The sequence below is a fragment of the Alternaria metachromatica genome, assembly GCF_023757995.1.
Source record: "Alternaria metachromatica strain BMP 0045 chromosome Unknown scaffold_1, whole genome shotgun sequence".
NCBI lineage: Eukaryota > Fungi > Ascomycota > Dothideomycetes > Pleosporales > Pleosporaceae > Alternaria > Alternaria metachromatica.
This window is the reverse complement of record NW_026055492.1, coordinates 1,391,220-1,412,099: the sequence shown is the minus strand read 5'-3', so window position 1 is coordinate 1,412,099 and position 20,880 is coordinate 1,391,220. Positions and strand designations below refer to the sequence as shown.

Sequence of the window (20,880 nt, the reverse complement as noted above, 5' to 3'; positions counted from 1 at the left end):
CACGACCACTAGTCACGATGCACTGGGCTACCCTCCTCGCTGCGGCCACGGCCCTTGCAGGCCATGCCGCTGCGCAGAACATGCTGCGATTTGCTTGCTCACAGCTTGTCGTGGAGCGGACAGACCCCCTCGTCAACCCGGGCGTAAAGTACACACCACATCTTCATCAGATCGTCGGAGGTGACGCTTTCAACATCACGATGGACCCTTCCAACGACATCGCGCAGATGTCCAAGTGCACTTCCTGCAGCTTTGTCCAGGATAAGTCGAATTATTGGACCGCAGTCATGTTCTTCAAGGCAAAGAACGGAACGTGAGTACCTACAACACTATGTACCCATTGGGTGTGAAACATGCACTGACCTCCTTCTAGATACATTCGCGTGCCTCAGGTACGTAACCTCTTAGCTAACGCATCACAATCGAGAAAGTCACTAACCCCAAGCCAAGATCGGAAACGGTGGACCACAAGGAAAGCTCATCAATGACGGCGGTCTCGACGTCTACTACATCCCCAGCGGAAAGACCACTGCCTTCAAGAAGGGCTTCCGCATGCTCGCCGGCTCAGCCACCAATACCGACCCCAGCAAGGTCAAGCTCTCTAACATCTGCCATCGCTGCTGGACCTCTCCCTCCGAGAGTACCTTCGTTGGTGGCGCGCCTTGCTCAGGCTCCGACACTGTCGCCATTCCCAAAGACCCCAAGTGCAAGCTCATCCGTCAGACCATCATCTTCCCCACCTGCTGGGATGGCAAGAACCTCGACTCCCCAGATCATCAGGCACACGTCGCTTATGGCCAGGGCGCTGGTGCTAATGGTGGCGGCGCTTGCCCTTCTACCCATCCCGTCAAGCTCCCTCAGATCATGTACGAGCTCATGTGGGATGTCAACAAGTTCGCCGACAAGAGCTTGTGGCCAACCGATGGCAGCGACCCATTTGTGTACAGCATGAACATTGGGTAAGTCCTTCAGTCCCCTCCATACAAGCTTCTTGTCAGTAGACGAAAACATAGCTGACTTCTCTCTTCAGTGGCTCTGCCGCGCATGGTGACTACGTCTTCGGTTGGGAAGGCGACTCCCTCCAAAAGGCTATGGACAACAACTGCAACCTCAACACTGCTTGCCCCAAGGCTGGTCTTACCGTCCAGCAGCCCGCTCAATACAATGCTTGCAAGAAGAAGCAGCAAGCTCCCGAGGATGTTGACGGCTGTAAGTTTCACTTGTTCGCTATACAACTGTGCGACATGTAGCTAACATGGACAAAACAGGGCTCAAGGAGATGCCGCTCGGTGATATGGCCATCAAAGCATAGACGCTGGCTATCGCCGTATATCTATCATGGCTAGTTTGGCAAGTGGCTGTCAAGACCTTCGTTAGTCAGAGTTGTTAGGTGCGGTGCTTCTAGCTCAGCTCTCGTTTGGCATTGCGTTGTGTAATCCTTTAGATCGCAGAAGAGAATCCACGAGCGCGTTACGTGGCGAATATCGTGCTTTTCGAAATGCAACCAGTCCATGATGCTACTAATTACTAAAGATTGACCATGTCTCTCCACCCGTTTTTTTTCGTTTTGTCATGAATAGCAGGAAGTATTATCATCGGTGTGACACTGTCAACTTATCTTCGAGCACTGGAGATGCTAAAATCTCGGCCTTGGCTTTTGGTGTGCAGACATGGGGTCGTACGCCACATCACTGCCTCGTTGGTCGCTTTGCATGTCTCTAGGCATGAACACACAGCAGCACCCATATTTCTCGAGAAGAGACGAAATTCTTACCATTCTATAGTATGTACTCCACAAGATCCCGAAGATATCTACAAGCCCACCATCAAGCCCACCACCTTCTGCCTACATTCGCCTCTACATCATCTCCGTAGCATTCCCCATCCCACCCGAACTCGCAACCCCATTCCGACTCAGCAGTGCCTCAAAGTTCTGATTCGCACCCGCAGTAAAGTCATGCGTGATGTAATTATACACATCATGCACAGGAATCGATGCGCTAGTCGAAGACGGGTTGGAGACTTTGCTCTGCGAGCACGCGAAACCAAAGCGCTTGCTGCTGCTGTTGGGATCGATGCGCACGGCACCAGAAGAACCGGTGTAAGTTGTGCAGCCGGTGCATTTTACGGTGAATTGCCAATGCGTGTTGTTGGACTTGTTGCCGGTTGTGAGGGGCGTGTAGGTTGCTGAGGTGTATTGTTGGGGTGTAGAGTGGCCACTACGGTGGGTGTTAGTATTTTCGCGGTTGGTTGTCACTGGGATGCTACGACTTACGTGGCCCATCGCGATGACACGGTTGGCTTTTGGCCGTTGGGGTAGGACACTGTAAGGGGGTTGCGGATCATGCTGCCGCCCCATGCGAGACCAACCCAGCCGAGCACGTTAGGCGCGACAACTTGAAGAACGATGTCGTATGGTTGGCCCGCTGGCACATTGGCGGGTTGCGCTATGCGGTAGATAATGTTCGCTGAGAGTGTCGCGGCGGCTTTGGTCTCAGAGAATGTGAAGCCAGTTTCCGAGTCCACGTAGCTCACAGCGCGAGGCGCGAGGCGTTGTGTTTCTGACGTAGGCCATGCTTGAGCTAGAAATTGTCAGTTGAGATCACTGTCCGTGTTAAATCGGGATACTCACCAAGGCTAGCTAAAGCCGCAAGACTAAAGGCAAAGCGCATCTCAGTCAGCTCTTAATCTTTCAAGCTACGCGCAGTTATTCAGCAGCGCTATCGCAAAGCACGCAGAATTTGAAGGTAAAAAAGGAACGAAAAATATTCTACGTGTGACAAGGAAGTCCTGGAGAAACAAGATACCTTAATAAAACCAATACACACTCGCCAAGATGCCGCGCCTGAGATCCATCCACTCGAGACCCACAGTGTAAAGTACAAAGCGGCGATATACAAGCACGCGTGCAAGATAGACTAGAATAGAACTTGTCTTATCCAGGTTGAGACCTTACTGCCACGCGTGACTGACTTCATCACAACCCGGATGTGAGGTTCAAAGGCTTCTGGAATGTGGGTCAACATCCACAGGAATGCTTCCGATTACTACTCCAAGCCAGCCTCGAACTCTCTTTGGTGGCTGTGACCATGCGCATACGGAAGATACGCTGTTTGTGGAAGGTCGCAAAGGGAGGAAGGATGGCGTTTTGTTGGCTGTGAGAGGTTCGTGTATTTACCCGCATAGTGTGTATAGTGAGGATAGATGGCTTTGTGTATCAATCAAGTGGAGATGTGTTGCCACGACCCAGGAATCATCAATGCGATTGTGCAGAAGTCTACGTCCCGGGATTAGCAGCAGCGGATCATGCAAAACGAAAAAAGCGCTGATAGTTTACTTTGCGAAAGCTGGAAGATAGAAGCAATGTCTGCGGAAATGCGTAAGTGGAATTATCGTGATTCTGAATCGTATCGACATCATGTGCCACACATGTAACATGTCGAAGACGGATGCTAGTGCAAGCGAGCGCCACTGCATGCATCTCACTCCGAATCGCTTCCCCACATCTCGCTTGTGGGGCAAGACATCCACGCGAAGTTCACGTGGCTAGTCGCGTGAGGGCAGCCAAGCCTGTCGTACTATGAGATCCTCGTACATGGCGAGGGGTTGTCGAGATTGGTATCCGCTTTGTAGGATACAAAAGACACGACTAAAGCAGTGACCGATGTGCCGTCAACACTTGCGCCGACATCGAAGTCTGGAGAGCAGAGTAAGATTCTGGAAGGATGAGAAAGTTGTACGAGGGACGGTGAGCTATATCGCTTGCTTGAGTTCGCTTTCTGCGCGATGTTGATGAATGTTGGTTTAGATGAAAGCGTACAGTATGGTAGGAACATGTGATATTACAGCTCGGGCGCCAGTCTCGGTTCAAGATGTCCCCAGCAACGCTCAACCTTCTGTGAGCTTCTGCATCTTCTGCGCAACGACGCAGATAGACCTCATGATGCCCATTTTTGCGTGCTGTGCGCCACCAGATCGCGCGAACCAGAAAGCGGTACCAGCAACAGAAGCCAGCACCAGACCGGCCACGCCGTTGAGGATCTTGGCCTGCCTCTGTGCCGCTTGCCGAACCTCGGAGTATCGCATGTTGCTGAATGTGACTCGTGAATACTGTGTGGCCCAGCCAATGCTCGGAACGTAGATATAGAGTTGCTCCTCCACCCACTTCCGCAGTAGATATAGAGGCTTCTTGACGTCGCTTGCCATCTCGCGATAGTTCCCGTCGGCAAGATCGTTGATGGTGTGTGCGTCAGGAGTGCGCTCCTTGGTGTATTCATCTAGGGCCTTTGATCGATCGTTGGGATACCTGTCGATGAAATCGAAAAGAACGCGGACGTCTTCCAGTCCAGCATTCATGCCTTGGCCGTAGAATGGTACCATGGCATGGGCCGCGTCTCCTAAGATAACGCCAGAATCTCCGTAGTGATATGGAGTACACTTGATCGATATCAAGGGCAGGTGCTGATTAGATGTGTACTGCTTGCGGAGATCGTCTTCGGTGATGAGTTCAGGAACCACGCCGGGGAACTTCTCATTGAAGTACTCGACTACTTTTCCAGACGCGTCCAATTGCTCAAAGCCTTCCCTGGTCAAGAAAAGCGTTGATGTAAAAGTCTTGTCTAGGTTTGGGAGAGCGATGAACATAGATTCGTCCTGGGGCCAGATGTGTAGGTAGTTTGGAGGTATTCGGAATTCGCCGTCCGGTGTGGCTGGAACATTGAACTGGCACCAGAGTTTGTCGATGTACTCTTGCTGAAACGACATGGGCACAAACTTCATCAAGTGATATCGCACCGCCGAGTGTGCACCGTCGGCACCGATCATGAGATCGAAGTTGATTTCGAACTCGTCGCCCTGTTCTTCGGGAGACTTGGTACGATGCTCAAACCATGCGGTCTTCTTCCGGAAGTCTGCGCCGACCAACTTGTGATTGAACATGAGCTTGACGTTAGGCATGGCCTCTAGATGGTCAAGCAAGGTCTTGTTCAAACCTGTCCGATCCATAGCCAACAAACTCTACCCAGATTAGCATGAGATCAATAGCATGCGACCACACTGTACTTACTCTCCCTCTCGCATCATAGATCTGTGGCTGTCGAACATACTCTCCATTCTTCCTGATATGGATCATGCGACCATGCATGGGGAAGGTCTCTGCCAAGACTGCATCTGCAAGATCGGATAGTCCGGTCTTGCGAAGGGAGTGGATACCTCGCTCCGACAAAGCAAGATTGATAGATTTGGAGAAGTTTAACGGTGTGGTGTTGGGGTCTCGGAGATCTGGCTAGCGTTAGGTCACTCGCTAGCACCGAGATGGTTTACAGATCATTATCTCACCTGCTCTTAGCTCGTAGACATCCACTTCAAACCCGCGTACAGCTGCATAAAGCGCGGCCAAAGAGCCTACTGGCCCGGCTCCAACCACAACTACTTTCTGGGTCATGGTGGTAAGGAGGCAATGTGGAAAAGTTGGAGTAAAAAGATGGTTGGTTCAATGGTCTGTGCTCAGAAGCGGCGTGGTGTGAGTTGAAGAGCAAGAGGAGGAAGAAGAAAAGAAGAGTGGAAATACATCGTCCGCAAACGAGGGAGACGCGAGCCACGGGTGAAAATTATCAAACCATTACCAGGGATCCAAAGAGTCAGATATGATGGCAAAGTAGGGCAGATGATGCACGTCAAGACTGGAACGGGTAAGCGCGAGCTCTGGTTCAAGTTGGCTACTTAGTAATCGGTGATCGGCGGCCGGCGGCCTGGACCCCTGCACGAATTCCGACTTGATGATGCCGTGGGACAAACGAAAGTCGCAGTCCACCACTTCCTCCGTGCGCAAACCGTTGCCTCGCACATATACGTTCCTTGCGCGCTGTACAGTCGAGTGCACGTGAATATCAGGCCACCTCCGCCTCGACCACACCCTCTACACGCCCTACACCACCGCACGCGATGGCCACAGACGCCCCGCGCAAGTGCGCAGGCAAAGACTGCGAGAACGATGCGAGTTCTCTGCAATGTCCGAACTGCCAGAAGCTCGGAAAAGAGAACTACTTCTGCTCGCAGGATTGTTTCAAGCGCAACTGGGTACATAGTGAGACTGCTCTTACACTGCAGACAAAACAATCTAACGGCCCTCTAGGCTGAGCACAAGAAGGAGCACAAGTCACAAAGTAGTATTCTCCAAAGTATCTTTACGCCGAAAGTAGTTTCTCACCCGGATCCAGCCACCGGGCACTACAACCCGTTCCCTACCTACTCGTACACCGGCGCCCTCAGACCCGTATACCCGCTCTCGCCGCGACGCGAAGTCCCGAAGCACATAAGACACCCAGACTACGCGAAGGACGGCATACCGCGCTCGGAGCAGGTGTTTGTCAACAGGAATAAGATCACGATTCTGAACAAGGAGGAGCAAGATGCGATGCGCAAGGTGTGTCGGTACGGGCGCGAGATTCTGGACATTGCAGGAAGAGCCGCAGTGCCTGGTGTCACCACTGACTACATCGACGAGCTCGTACATAAGGCTACTGTCGAGCGTGACGTAAGAGCGACAATATTAGGGAATCAGAAAGTCTTGTTAACCGCAATAGTCTTACCCATCGCCCCTCAACTACTGCCACTTCCCCAAGTCCGTATGCACGTCGCTGAACGAGGTCATTTGCCACGGCATCCCTGACCAACGAGTACTCAAAGACGGCGACATTCTCAACATTGATATCTCCGTCTACCATGGCGGTTTTCACGCGGATCTGAACGAGACGTTCTACGTTGGAGACAAGGCTTTGGCAAACCCCGATGCTGTACGCGTCACCGAGACAGCGCGAGAGTGCTTACAAAAGGCCATCGAGATCGTCAAGCCAGGCACACTGTTCCGTGAATACGGAAACGTCATCGAGAAGCACGCAAAGAGCAAGAACTGCAGCGTCATCAGGACATACTGCGGGCACGGCGTCAACCAGCTCTTCCATTGCGCACCCAATGTTCCTCACTACGCGAAGAACAAGGCAGTTGGATCGGCAAAGCCCGGCATGTGCTTCACCATTGAGCCTATGATTAGTGTTGGTTCGCATAGGGACAAGACATGGCCAGACGAATGGACGAGTGTCACGCAGGATGGCTCTCTGACAGCGCAATTTGGTAAGCCCCGCAGATGCATCAATGTGTCCACTCATGACTAACACGCTACAGAACACACCCTACTCGTAACAGAGGATGGCGTGGAGGTCTTGACTGCAAGACTGCCAGATTCGCCAGGTGGTCCGGTACCGATGCCGGGAGCCACAAACGGTGAAACGAATGGCGAAGCGAAGGCAGCTGCTTGAGGATGATTGGACACTTGGGAATAACATAGCTATACGATACTTTCTCAGAGTACGCATAGCGTGATTCAACAGCACGAGGCTTTTGAGTTTCATCAACATTCGCGTGATGGCGGTCTGTAGTGATGTTCATGTTGTTGGTAGTCATAGCTTGCACAACTCGTTTCGTTTCGACGAAACAATTCGGCCGTCCGTGATATCACCAACCTTCGGTCAAGCTTCGGTCGGACGGTGTTGGCCCGCTCAACGCACACCTGCAAGCGAGGCGAATGACGCTAGTGGTGGTGCCTGCCCGCCGTCCAGGGAAGCAACTCGTGTCTCCGCCTCAACGTCATCCAAACATCTCTGCCAACGCCCGCCAGAATTTGAGCGACCTCGCAATCGACGTTATTACTCAAGCTTCTACCGTCGCATCACCGTCGTGTAACCCCACCGCTCACCCACGTCATCACAACCTCTAGCCAGGCCCCGCGCACGAGCTAGCTTCCCGCGTTCTAGCTCGGCAGCCTGCAAACACACGACCGCATCCGAGTGCTGAACCTCTGTCGACCACCTGTCCATTCGTATCCAGGTGTCTACTGGCGACCTCGCTAGTCTATATTAAACCTTCTATACGCCAAAGCCGTGCTACGCAGCACACGACACTCCCACAATGACTGGCGAAGCATGGTTGTACCTGTTGGCGGTGCTGATAAATGCCGTCAACCTGTTCTTACAAGTCTTCTTTACTATCATGTACAGCGATCTGGAATGGCGAGTCAACCCCAGGCATACAATGCCATGGCGTAGCAATCTACGCGATACGGCCCGTACCTTGATCGGCACATGCTAATTTTGCGCCAGTGACTACATCAACCCCATCGATCTCTGCAACCGCCTGAACACCTACATCATCCCCGAGGCCGCCGTGCACGCTTTCCTGACCTTCTTATTCCTCATCAACGGATACTGGATCGCATTGATCCTGAACCTACCTCTGTTGGCATGGAACGGAAAGAAGTACGTAGCAGGGCCGGACTATACCAAGGGATAAGGACAATGCTGACAGTCACAGGATCTTTGAGAACCAGCATCTGTTGGACGCAACGGAGATCTTCAGGAAGCTCAATGTGCACAAGAAGGTACGATGAGAGGATACCGAGTATATGGCGATAGGCTAACAGCCACACAGGAATCCTTCATCAAGCTGGGCTTCCATCTGCTCATGTTTTTCTTCTACCTCTACAGCATGATCGTCGCCCTCATCCGCGACGAGTCTCACTAGGTGGAGACTGCGCCCATCGTCTTGGTCGTAGGTATATTCGCGGCTGTACTGATTACGGTGGGCTACGAAGACCGAATCCAGGGACGGCTGAAGATTAACGGATAGATACACTTGATATCCGGCTCGGGGAAGCGAGCCACGCGTGCGCATATTGCTAGCGGGAGGACATGATTGTTGGTTTAGGATAATGCGGGATACCTGGAGCGACAGGTTTGGGGATGGGAATTCACCCAAGAGGGATTAAACGAGTTATGGGGTATGATAGCGTTATGTTAGCCTCGTGTAAATGGACCATAGTTTTCACATGTAACTACGCAATGCATAGTCGGGTTGTGGTCCGTGCGCAGTCACCCACATTTTCTGGTGAGCTGGGAAGCTTCCATACACAACTTCGCATCCGACACTCCGCGCTGACCACCCTCCAGCCTTGTCGAACCCCAATATCGACACTGTCGCCAGTTCTCACACGTTACGCGATCCTTACCCTATCTCCACAACAGCTAGAATGCCCGCCGGCGGCTCGGGCAGGGTGCCAACTGGGTTCGCTGCAGAGACGTACATCAGCGACCACACCTTCCGCCAGGGTCAACGCGCCATCGAGAGCGGCGACGGGTCGAAGAAAAGAAAGCGAGAGGGCAAGGGCGATTCGAGCGTCGTGACTGGCGCAGGCGCATACAAGGGACCATGGGCGAAGTATGAGGAAGAGAGGCCAGATGCTGCCTCAGACGACGAGTTCGGGTCGGACGTCGAGGTGGAAATAGTTTACGAGGAAGACGAGATTGTCGACAACGCTGCGCCCGCGCAAAAGAAGCTCGCCGGCACAGATTACCGCGATACCGAAGCCGAGGGCGAGACGAGCGAGTTTGTTGGCAGCCAGCAGTACGACTACCAGGGCCGGACGTACATGCATGTGCCCACAGATCTCGACATGAAGCTCACCGGCGATTACGAGCCCAAGAACTTCATACCGAAGAAGCTCATCCACACCTACAAATACCACACCAAGTCGATTACCCAGGTTCGCTTCATGCCTGACAGCGGCCATCTCCTACTTTCCGCATCCGCCGATTCGAAGATTGCGCTATGGGACGTCTACCACCAACGCGAGCTCCTGCGAACATACTCTGGGCATACAAAGTCGGTTGTCGACATCGACTTCAACCCCAGCGGCACACAGTTCATATCAGCTAGTTACGATCGCTTCATGAAGCTATGGGACACAGAGACAGGAAAGTGCCTGAACAAGTTCACAACTGGCAAGACTCCGCACGTGGTGCGCATCAACCCCAGTACACCACACGAGTTCTTGGCCGGTATGAGCGACAAGAAGATCCTGCAATACGACACAAGGAGCGGAGAGATGGTACAGGAATACGACCACCATCTGGGGCCTGTCAACACAATCACCTTCTGCGACGAGAACCGCCGCTTCATCACTACATCAGACGACAAGTCCCTACGCGCGTGGGAATACGGCATTCCCGTACCTATCAAGTTTATCGCGGAACCCTACATGTTCTCCATGGTCCGCTCCTCACCCCACCCGTCAGGCAAATACGTTGCCTTCCAATCGTCCGACAACCAGATCACCGTATACAGTTCCACCGACCGCTTCCGACAGAACCGAAAGAAGAGCTACAGAGGGCACAATGTGGCTGGATACGCACCAGACGTGGCGATCAGTCCAGACGGACAGTTCATCAGCTCTGGTGACAGTGGAGGTTTCTTGTGCTTCTGGGACTGGAAGACGTGCAAGATGTACCATAAGATTCCAGCGAGCGATGCGCCTGTACTGTCAGTACAGTGGCATCCGAGGGAGTCGAGCAAGGTGGTTGCTGGTGATCTGAATGGTGCTCTGAGATTGTACGATTAGACGTGGAGGTTCAGGGAGCGGATATAGCGATACCCAATGCATTCGATACCAATTGATGACGATTTTGACTTACCGGCTGCCCATGTATGCCGGGCTCGATAAGCAACCCATGTCACACGTCCAGGATGCTATGCCTCGGACGGTTCACCGGCTCTGCGTTGGCATACTGGAGATTAACAACGTCCTTTGACCCACCGTGCTGCGCATGCGTAGTTGGCGAGCAGTTCAGTCCTGACTTCTCCAGCAGTTCACCGGCTATGCGCTGGCAAACACCTGGACCATATGCGCAGTTGCGCAATCCAGAGCCGCGCAGTCGCCACAACTATCTGCTCTGAGTCAGTGCTGAATGAACGCCCACGTGAATGGCGTGCAGCCTCGCAACAGCCTTGCTCGGACTGATGCAACAACCCCGCCATGCACCAGGACCCTTCCACTGCGCCTCCTGCCCTACTCCACAACACCGCCTTTTGCCTTGACATCTCTGCCCTTTTCTCTCTTCCGTGCCCCTATCTTCATTATCGGACGCCGCCGATGGGCTCTTTTACCGTTGCATCACGGTGAATGCTTTGCAATGCTGCCTGCAATAGCTCCAGGCACCTACATTGCCCCAGCCCCCACAACCCATCTTCTTTCGGTCAACCGGTGACTTTCTCGTTCACCAGTCCTGTCCGCTTTGTCATTATCCATTTTGGGTACCGCTGTCGCCTGGGGTGTCAGGCACGTCACTGGATAACGCGTCTCTGACAGATTTCCTGCTGCCTTTTCATAGGTTCGATTCGCTTGATGTGCCTTGCAGGAGAAGATGGCTGCAACGCGTACGCCCTTTGCGCCATGCGAGTCACCACCTCGACCCTTTCTAGCCGTGACCCGATCTTAGTCCACGCCGATTGAACTGGTTCCTTCGGTAAATCCGCACCCGCCGATGATGACTCTTGCTCTTGGCAGGTCAAATGGTGAACGGGAAGTGCAGCCTATTCGCTGATTCGCGCGCACGCGTGTCCTGCCTCAGGACTTGTCCCGAGGTGAACATAGCCACGCGTGTGAATCATCGCAATCGCGCAGTCATTCACCTCGACCACGCGCCTAGCCCAGCTATTCAGGCAACGGCGTTACATTGAGCGTTAGGAGAACTCCGATGGCGAAAAAGAACAGTCAACGGTTGCGAGTGGTGAGTCTTGTAGGTTGGCGGCCTCAGGTACTGTCTGCCTGGAATAAATAGTCGTGGGTTGAGGTGGGAGGATGCTTTCTTTCTTCTCTTCATCAGTCAATCGATCAATTATCTACAGTCATATCAAGCATCCTTCGAGAAGAGTCACAGTCGTCCCCGTGTTGGTCTTCAGTCAACAGTCTACCTTGGATCACGATCACGAAACGCCCTTGTCGTCTCGTATACACCCGATACAACTCTATTACCGTCTATCGCACAACACACGCCGATCACTCATCTGATCTTCTCGAATCACAACCGGCTTCTCAACGCCTCCAACACCCTCAACACCAATCAACCATGTCGTCCAGCTCGTCTTACGGCTCCTACGGCCAGAGCAAGGGTGCCTACGCGTCCCGTCCCTCGACGTCCTCCACATGTATGTTTTCAACTCCTATCAGATCATCCCAAAGACATGACTCTAACATTCTCGCAGCCTACTCTGCCGCTTCATCCAGCCTGTACACAAACTCCGGTAGCTCGTCACGCAGCAAATCATACAAAAACCCGCCAGTCATTCACAATGGAGGCGGAAAGATCAACGACCCGAACACATCTACTTCCGCGCCAAATGGGGGATACTACAACTAGACGAGGCGGTGGCCTTCTAGCGGCGTGACTCATGCCGTGATGGAGATCACGATGTCTCTTTGTGTCCCTATTCTTTTCCTTTGGAGTTCTAACTGGCATGTCATGGTGTTCCGGCCGAGTTTGTGGGTTATTAGATAGTCAAGGCTTCGGTGCTGAGGGTATACAACACTGGATTGCTCGCCGGTGTCTTTTTTCGCTCCGATGTTGGGGCTGGCATTTCTTAGGTTATTGTTCTTGCTGGCGGGTCGAGGTCCTTTTATCGGGTTGCATCTCCCCTAATCATTCCCTTTGGTATGATTCTTATCTAGCATTTGTACAATAGGTAGTCCAAACAAGACATACACACATCATGTCCTCTTTTACATCGTTTCGAAGAACGGAAATTCGCGTCAAATGCCAGCAAACGAGTCTCCTACTGGCCGACTGCCCCATACCACCCCAGTCCCAAAACAGCGCCGATGATAATCGCAACGGCAGGTGGTACACCAAACCAAGCCGTCTCCGCATATGCCAAAGCAGCGACAACCACCCACCACGGCTCGTCTGCCAAACTTCTCCCATCACTGCTCTCCGGCGTCAGATAACCAATCTCCCAAAGCCTATACACAGCCGTGAACACCAGCCCCACAGCAGTCGCATTGATGCCTCTTAGCAGACTAGCCACCCAAGCCTTGGTGCGCATAACCTGCCAGATGGACTGCACGCCGACTGCGAGCACAATACCAGGGAAAAAGATGCCAATGAAACCAAGGAGGGCGCCTACGATGGTAGGCGTAGACGTAGGGGCAGAGGCGATGGCCAAAGCGCCAAGGTAAACCGCGAAGTTGAAGTTGGGGCCAGGGAAGGCTTGGATGATGGCGAGACCGAGGAGGAAGTCTCGGGGTGATACCCAGCCTGGGTCTACGACGTAGGAGCGGAGGAGGGGGATCACTACGGGCCCGCCGCCGAAGATTATGGTGCCGGCTAGATACCTGTGCGGTGTGAGATCAGTGGGGGGCAGCTGGGTGGGTACACAGAAAACTTACATGTTGGAGAAAACGTCGAAGGACCGGGTACTAGATACCGTTCCACGGATGACCATGACGACGATGAAAGAAAGGAGGAACCCCACGATGAGCGACATGCCAACCTTGACAGAAATGTTATGTGTCTTAACATCAGCCACAGGCTCATTCGTCGCAGTCACATCATTAACAACCGGATGTTCTCCAGCATGACTCCGACCCGCCTCTTCCTGCTCAGGCACAATACGATCAGTCGAGCTACCCGTCCCGACCCTCCTCTTCACAGCTTCCGGCCGCTGAAGTTCAATAGGTATGGTCTGCGTGGTAGCCGAAACCTCTTCCGCATCGCCCTGTTCGTTCCTCGCTCTCCTCCTCTTAGCCAGATACGCAGCTCTCATCTTGCCTACGCGCCGTCCGAGCCAAACATCCCATACCACCGTCGTCAGCCCACCGATCACAATCAACACGGGGAAGAACCAAAGTGCGTTGTAACACAACCCCGCACACGCACCGAAAATCACCAAGATACGTGTTACACGGTCTTTGATCGCCTTCTCGGCTAGTTGCACAGCAGCTAGTGCGACAATGCCGACAGTACTGGCATTCAGACCGGAAAGCAGGGCGTATACGATGGGTGGAAGGCGTTCGGGCATCTTTTGCACGCCGAGTGAGAGACCGTACATGCCAATTGCGCCGGGGAGACTCCAGAGGAGGAAGGCGAAGACGGCGGAGACTATACCCGCGTGGAGGAGGGCGATGCAGAAGCACATTTTGGTGGAGGCGGGGCCAGGGAGCGCTTGGCAGATTGCGAAGAGTTCTTGATACTGGGGAGTGCTGTTAGTTGCGCGGCATTCTGTTGTAGAGGTAGTCGAGGGTTTGTCTCTCCGTCTTCTCATCCGGTCTCAAGAAGATTTCCTAGCTCTTCCTTGAAACCCAGTTCATTCGTATTGATACCATTGAGATCACTACCACGTGCGCGCATACTCACAGTCTGTTCATCCAACCACTTACTCCCACCCTGAAATCCCACTCCCTCCACAAACCTCCGATGCAGAATCTGGAAATGCACAGGTGGCCCTCCAAAGGCAGTGAACCCTAGATCCCACATGCGAGTAAACACTTCGACGAGACGCCATTGGATTTTCTCGGTATTGGCTTGCAAGTGCGCTGGAGGAGGAGCGGCGCGATGACTGCGCCGCCGAAGCGAACTTATGAGGGATTGGAGAGGCATTGATGATGGTCACCTCATGCGTATGATCGTGATGTGGGCAGTCGGGTTAAGAGAGAGACGGCTATACCTAGGTATCCTCGAGAGGAATTGATGCTGGGCGTACGCATCATGCACAGACAGACGCGCAGAAGCCAAGACACTCCAGTCGCGAAGAAGACGTGATGAACATCCATTGTCCAATCATTGCGCCCATGTGTTGCGACATTTGTGGCTTGTCTGGGTTCGTCGTGGCCAAGACATGGCGGTTGCGTTGGGGAAGACGCGTGCAGGGGAGGGCAAGTTTAGGCGGGTCTGTCACTTCGTGGCTGTGATTGGTTGTGACAGGGCCCACTAGCGTGAGGCTGAACGTCCCGATTAGGCAGGTTCTGGGATCCGTTGATTGCCGCGCTCGTGAAGATACCATGGAGGCCTCGAGCGTCGGTGTGATCCAGGTGACGTTGAGGTGAATAAATACTCCGCAAATTGTATGAAGTTTACCGATCAGTCTTTTCGCCATCTCAAAAAACAGAAAAGTGAAAGTACCTAGGTAGCTCAAGTAGCACTGAACGCCTGCCGCCTATTGCAGCGCACCTATGCAATGATCGTACGGCTTCGTCTACACTCCGTTCCCGTGGTTTTCAGCGTCCAAAATGATTTTGCGACATTTACGTCAACGCTCTAGATCTGTACAGATTCGATTGTAGTATTTATCTAACGATTGGCATGCTATCACAGCAAAACTCCAAAGAAACATGAGAATACCTAGGCAAAGTATCTAGCGATTGGACAGTCCACAGGACCAGACACACCTCAGCTCTCAATCCCCCATGATGGTAACGCGTCTTCGCGTTTAGCACTGAACGCTCCAGTTGTTCCACTCAAAGTCAGGCGTGATATCGCGATCCTGGTCCGTAGCCGTGTACGACATAGTGACTTCACCATCCTCACACTCATCAGCATCCGCGTGAAAGAAGATCTCGCAGCTACCCATTTCGGAGATGCGGAAACAGCCGTGCGGTTCCGCCGTATCCTCACACTCTACATCGTCGTCCCCCTCGTTGAAGTCAGTAGAGGTGATGCAGTCTTCTTCGAAGACCTCGAACTTCCAGGCCTTAATAAGCGCGGGTGCGAGGAGAAGAAGAGCGGTGGCGAGGGTGAACTTCATGTTTGCTGTTCGGGAGTTGGTGATTCGTTCTGGGTGTCTTCTGTGTTGGTTGATTGAGCGGCTTCTCGTAGTTCTTTTGCGTATCGAGGGTGGTAGATGACTTTGACGTGCTCGTTCTCCCACTCGACGACTGATGTAGCCTTGGTAGATAGGTGGTACTTGACAAGGGAGCGTCTTAGTTGCGGCTCTTCGATCTTGTTGGGAATGACAAAGTACAAGTCTTGCTTCTTGTGGGGATTGTAAAGAAGGTATTTGATAGGATGGGGAGAGTCGTCTTTCAGGTCGTAGACGTACTGTCTTCGGAGAGTGTCAATCCAATTGCCGTTTAGGTTGCGTGTTGTCATTCTGAGAAGAAAGAAGAGACAGTCGAGGGGGTAATTTATGGTTTTCCGTTGGCTACATGTTCCAGCTTCCGTTGTTCACCACCCCCGTCGTTGTCGTCTATAGGCGTCCTGTATGTTTCGTATTTGAACGTGTGATAGGCCCGGTCGTTCAACAACAGCTGTTTACTTGGCGACGTAGTCGTAATCCTTCTGCTCGTCCTGCCTGGGTGGCACTCAGAATGTCTCCCAGTAAGCAACGGTGTTCCTGTCACTCCTACTGGCTCCAACTGGAATTTCGATGCGGCCTTGTCTCAGTCACGCCAGACGAGAGCGATGAAGAGCCCAGAGTGGGGCAGCATGTCCTTACAGGGCGACTTCTTAGGTGAGATAGGAAGCTAACAACAAGACGATCGCAGCAGAAAGTTGACAAAATCCCGAAGTGACCTGGATGATAAAGACTTGGCTGCTAAGACAGCTCCATCTTCATGCATCGGTCTTGACATCACTTATTCCGCGATTGGTTCGGGACGAAGCGCTTCGGTTGCTGCTTACCTCATGCGGGGGCGGGAAATCCGTCGCTTCACCCAACGTAGAACAAGATCTGATGGTAGCTTTACACATTCGGCGATTCTTGGCGCTAAGAAAGAGTTCGTACTGTGCCTGTCTGCTGAATCATCGTAGGATCACGCCCAGAATCAGCTAGATGGCAGGCAGGCGATGGAAATGATAGGCCCAGGACCATGTAAGCGTACTGAAAGAGCTCAGGCATACTGAGACACTGGATGACTATGGCTAGAAGCTCGCTCTGGAAAGAGCGGCCATAATGCTAAGCCAGTCAAAGCGTCAGAGTCTTCGAGTGGGCAAGCGACGATCGACGGGTTCTTGGTGGCAGCTCTCCAAGACTCAGTCAGACGGGGCACAGTGAGCTTGAGAACGACGTCTAGACAGAGTCTGTGGGCTTTATGACAAAGCAAAATCGAAGGAGAAGTGCCTCAATTGCCAGCATGGTGTTCAAGGACCCGTAGCGATCATGTGGACAGCGTGGTCGACGTATTCCAGGGATTGGCGTACAATCGAGCTTGCACTGCGCTGTGTCGAAGTCGACGAGACGGAGAGTAGAGCTTGCTTCGTTTGAACGCTTCGAGATGCCAGGTTCGACATACTGCGCCCGCGGATAAAGTCCGTCGATTACTGTGACGAGACTGCGTGCCGACGTCCAGTGGCTCACACACTTCCGCATGAGACTATCACTGCATATGCGTCAGTGATTTCACAACCTTGGAAGTCTTACACTTTCACAAAGTTCTAATTCGCGAGGTTAGTGTGCACTTGATGCACGCAAGTGGTGGACGCTATGATTAGCAATGTGAACGGGACTTCCCGAGCTGCGACGGCTGTGGAAAGCTGGCCGAGATGGACCGGTCCCGCCGCGCGATCGTTCATTCGAGATGACAGCCGCGTAATGGTGGAGGCTGTAACCAAGCCAATGCAAATAAGACTGACGGCTGCGCAAGTTGCGATGCAAATCCTGTGGGAATCGGTGAGGCAAAGAACGGAAGAACGGTTGCCCGCCTGTTGTGGAGCTTGTGGAGACGCTTGAGCTTCGCACCAGCACGGCCACAACTCACAACGACACCTCACACACCGAAAAGCTCTTTTAGAATTTCTTGATTCTTTACATACTCTCGAATGAATCCTCACATGATTCGTCGTGGTAAATCTCTATGATTCCCGACATGTTCCAGATGACCTTCTCAGATCTCCTTCAACCCTTCCTCGTAAACGCCTTCGCTTGTCGCGCGGGAGCCGTAGCTCAAACATCGATCGCATCGACCGTAACGCCCTTGACCCAAGAATACTGCATAGCACGAGCGACCTCCAGAGCTGAGTCGTGCGAAGCCAAAGAACCCACCAAGTATAGACTGGCATCGAGCCCAGCAGTCACACCGCCAGTGGTGATGACGCGCATACCACCCAGGGGCATGGAAGCACGTCGAGCGATGGACTCGCGGCGGCGAGAGTCGCGCCAGGCGTTGCTACCCTTGCGAGCGATCGACTTCCTACGAGCATGGCCCATGTTGGTGCCCTCGGGAGCGCTCGGCGGCTCACGCGACTTCTTGATGATGTACCTGTAATGGTGAGCGTTGCACGCCACCGCAATTGAGGGCCTACTTACGGGTTGTCGTCGGGGTTCTCGCCTAGGTCGAAGCGGGCGTTGTTCACGACGTACCGCTCCTCCATGACGTCTGTACGCTCCGACATGTCGCGTCTAGCCGCATCTTGACAGATGGTCTCGAGCCGGACGTAGTAGTCTGGGTGGGTTGTAGCGGCAAGGCCCTCGAGCATGCCCTGCTGAGCGAGGAGCAGAGCACCGACGTCGATGGCGAGGATGGTGCGCTCTTTGCTGGGACTCTTCTCCTGGAGCTCGACGTACTTGGTGAGGAGGCCAAGAGGCTCAGACTTGTTCTTGAGGACCTCAAAGACACCCTCACCACCGGGGACAATGACGACGTCAAAGTCCTCAAGCTCGTCGTTGGCGTCCTGAGATGGATGTCAGCGTAGGTTCCTTGCTTCTTGCGGGTATGCTTACATCGTAGTCCATGTCCGCTTTGATGGTGAGACCCTGGACGGACGTCATGGCAGCAGCAGTGCCGACGAATTGGCAGTTGAAGGCCTTGCTAGCTGTGGAGTGTCAACAAACATTCAATTGACTGAGCTTCCAGGCTTACACTTGTCCTTGGAGTCCTGGAGAGAGCGACTGAGGACCTCAAGCGGACCTGCCACGTCGAGCGTGTTGTAGCCCGGGAACAGGGCAAACAGCACCTTGACCTGCTCGACAGGGCCATCGGTGCTGTCAGCGATTGCACTCATTGTGAATGATGTGAAGTAGGATGTGAGTTGGAATGGATTGAGTAAGTTGTTGAAGTGAGCATGAAGTTGTTGGAGGAGAAAGCAGTAGGAAGGAGCGAAGCTGTCTCAGCTGAGAGGGGTAGCTACTATAGTCTCGTGCCCAAGCACCGCGTCACGTCTGTAGCTCCCCTTCCCCAGATATGCAACCCCGCTTAGCACGGACCGTTTGTCGCTGCAAGTAGTCTAGTCGGCGGGGCAAGAACGTCGATCGAAGCTCCCCGCGTGCTGAGCCTTGCTGGCCTGTCTCGATCGCATGCGTCCCTGAAACAACCATGATGAGCTATCAGATGAGTGATGAATAGTGCGAAGCTACTTGGAAACTAGGTGATTCGAGACTGATCGAGGAATCCAGCGCGAGGGCTGGATATGCTGCATTGGAATTCACTCATGTTGGTACGCACGGACCATGCGTTCACAACCAGACCATCAAGAAAGCATGACCACAGAACATGTCGCTGTCACAAGACGTGAAATTGAAAATGCTAAATAGGTAATTCAGATGTTCTGCGCAAATTGTCTGGTACTCGGGATATGCCTAGAGACCGCACGCTAGAAAGCATACAAAGTAAGCTGAAACCCAATTGCTCGTTGCAGCTCGGGCCCGCTTGACTACCTAAGTACTGCTTCCTTTTGGCAGAGGCCAGATCGACGAAGCTTCTCAGCTGACAGAGTAACGCGCTCTTTGAAGCCTAGTCAGCCTTGCTTGCACGCGTTTCCTTGTATCTGACCCTAGCCAAGGATCCGACCCTCCCGAGGTCAGTAAGGTAACAACAACTAAAACCATGACAGCATCCTCATCTTCTTTACGTCACGATGCGAATCACAACAGATTTTGTACTCTGAAAGTGTCCCAGCCTAAACACACGAAGGCAACGTCGATGAGCAATGTGACAGCCTGCACGTATCCAAACTTTTAGATCATCGGTTGCTCATAGAAGGCCGCCTGAAAGAAGAGCGGTCGTGACCATGTCAGGTCCCGCTGGCTGTATGGTGGACTTCATGTCTGAATTGATGCTTGCCACGTCTCGAAGCTCCTTCGAAAGAAGAAAGTCCATGATGGAGAACAGAGAACATGAATGAATCACAGTCTACTGCTTGTTTATGTGGCTAGAATGATGGCGCAGTAGTGTGGTTGCACCTCATACATGAAAGCCTTAACAAGTCTCAAGCCTACATTAACATAGAAACATGCGAAATGGATGATTTGACGTCAACGCGAGCTCTAGGACGCTTACTCTTTTGCTTGGATGAGGTGATTGCGAGGTAGTGGACATGTCTCGTGTGAGCATGAATGGTGGACCCATACGCACGGACGCGCGTGTTAGCGCGACATTGCCCCAAGTGACAGCATGGAACAAGTCAACCGCAACATGGCGGCACCAAATGATTCCGACGCGTCGCTGGCGGCCGAGTTGAAGCAGACGTCCGCTCAGTCGCCTTCGACACCCACCGCGGTAGCATTGGCTAAGCAGCCTCCGCCCGAGACGAAAGAGAGCTTATGGCTGCGCCGCCTGTCCATCCTCTCCTTTTGGGTGGTCGTGGTGTTCCTGGGCCTACCAATATGGCTGAAGACAACAGCCATCTACAGGGCAGAGCTGCCACTGCAGGACATGACGGACTGGGCTGAGGGCAAGGTAGATCCCCCCAAAGTATGACATCCTGTCAACAACACAGCTGACACCGCGGCAGGTCTGTAAGCCAGTCTTCCCTCTGCGCATCGCTGTAGAGGCCCCGATCCCTTCCACGGATGCGCAACATCTCCTCCGTACGACGCAACATGCCCTCGACGATATCAACGACTTCTCTGCCCACCACCTCCGACTGATGCTCGCCGATTCTCCCTTGCAGCAAAACGCCTCGCAACAAGTCATTGTCGATGGAACCAGCATCCAGAGCGATGACAAGGACGTGGCCCTGGTCATCCGACTGATACCTGTCGAGACGGGCACAACGCCACGGTCGCAGCTGCAGCCATATTCGCCAACGCTAGACGTGTACTACTCGCCCAACCAGATTCCAT

The 20,880-nt window shown here is 53.1% G+C and overlaps 9 protein-coding genes across 9 annotated transcripts; 5 read left to right on the top strand and 4 right to left on the bottom strand.

The window, feature by feature from the left end:
- Positions 1–17: 17 nt before the first annotated feature.
- Positions 18–1,312, top strand: J4E83_000457 (uncharacterized protein; the record flags this gene model as incomplete). Its single annotated transcript, XM_049327419.1, has 5 exons — positions 18–313; positions 374–392; positions 451–959; positions 1,031–1,209; positions 1,269–1,312. The coding sequence occupies 5 exons, from the start codon at positions 18–20 to the stop codon at positions 1,310–1,312; spliced, it is 1,047 nt and encodes a 348-aa protein (XP_049193564.1).
- Positions 1,313–1,858: 546 nt separating this feature from the next.
- On the bottom strand, positions 1,859–2,672 carry J4E83_000456 (uncharacterized protein; the record flags this gene model as incomplete). Its single annotated transcript, XM_049327418.1, has 3 exons — positions 1,859–2,219; positions 2,276–2,582; positions 2,633–2,672. 3 exons carry the CDS (start codon positions 2,670–2,672, stop codon positions 1,859–1,861), a joined length of 708 nt encoding a protein of 235 aa, XP_049193563.1.
- Positions 2,673–3,888: 1,216 nt separating this feature from the next.
- Positions 3,889–5,443, bottom strand: BNA4 (kynurenine 3-monooxygenase, mitochondrial precursor; the record flags this gene model as incomplete). Its single annotated transcript, XM_049327417.1, has 3 exons — positions 3,889–5,016; positions 5,066–5,280; positions 5,338–5,443. 3 exons carry the CDS (start codon positions 5,441–5,443, stop codon positions 3,889–3,891), a joined length of 1,449 nt encoding a protein of 482 aa, XP_049193562.1.
- Positions 5,444–5,943: 500 nt separating this feature from the next.
- On the top strand, positions 5,944–7,316 carry J4E83_000454 (uncharacterized protein; the record flags this gene model as incomplete). Its single annotated transcript, XM_049327416.1, has 4 exons — positions 5,944–6,078; positions 6,134–6,535; positions 6,585–7,131; positions 7,183–7,316. The coding sequence occupies 4 exons, from the start codon at positions 5,944–5,946 to the stop codon at positions 7,314–7,316; spliced, it is 1,218 nt and encodes a 405-aa protein (XP_049193561.1).
- Positions 7,317–7,965: 649 nt separating this feature from the next.
- On the top strand, positions 7,966–8,577 carry ERV14 (COPII-coated vesicle protein; the record flags this gene model as incomplete). Its single annotated transcript, XM_049327415.1, has 4 exons — positions 7,966–8,066; positions 8,157–8,312; positions 8,368–8,434; positions 8,485–8,577. The coding sequence occupies 4 exons, from the start codon at positions 7,966–7,968 to the stop codon at positions 8,575–8,577; spliced, it is 417 nt and encodes a 138-aa protein (XP_049193560.1).
- Positions 8,578–8,828: 251 nt separating this feature from the next.
- J4E83_000452 (uncharacterized protein) lies at positions 8,829–10,450 on the top strand (the record flags this gene model as incomplete). The annotated part of the gene is made up of 2 exons (XM_049327414.1): positions 8,829–8,833; positions 9,082–10,450. The coding sequence occupies 2 exons, from the start codon at positions 8,829–8,831 to the stop codon at positions 10,448–10,450; spliced, it is 1,374 nt and encodes a 457-aa protein (XP_049193559.1).
- A 1,507-nt stretch (positions 10,451–11,957) lies between these two features.
- On the top strand, positions 11,958–12,248 carry J4E83_000451 (uncharacterized protein; the record flags this gene model as incomplete). The annotated part of the gene is made up of 2 exons (XM_049327413.1): positions 11,958–12,036; positions 12,094–12,248. 2 exons carry the CDS (start codon positions 11,958–11,960, stop codon positions 12,246–12,248), a joined length of 234 nt encoding a protein of 77 aa, XP_049193558.1.
- Positions 12,249–12,660: 412 nt separating this feature from the next.
- On the bottom strand, positions 12,661–14,022 carry J4E83_000450 (uncharacterized protein; the record flags this gene model as incomplete). The annotated part of the gene is made up of 2 exons (XM_049327412.1): positions 12,661–13,219; positions 13,274–14,022. The coding sequence occupies 2 exons, from the start codon at positions 14,020–14,022 to the stop codon at positions 12,661–12,663; spliced, it is 1,308 nt and encodes a 435-aa protein (XP_049193557.1).
- A 3,741-nt stretch (positions 14,023–17,763) lies between these two features.
- On the bottom strand, positions 17,764–18,821 carry J4E83_000449 (uncharacterized protein; the record flags this gene model as incomplete). Its single annotated transcript, XM_049327411.1, has 4 exons — positions 17,764–18,079; positions 18,127–18,491; positions 18,541–18,632; positions 18,680–18,821. 4 exons carry the CDS (start codon positions 18,819–18,821, stop codon positions 17,764–17,766), a joined length of 915 nt encoding a protein of 304 aa, XP_049193556.1.
- Positions 18,822–20,880: the final 2,059 nt, after the last annotated feature.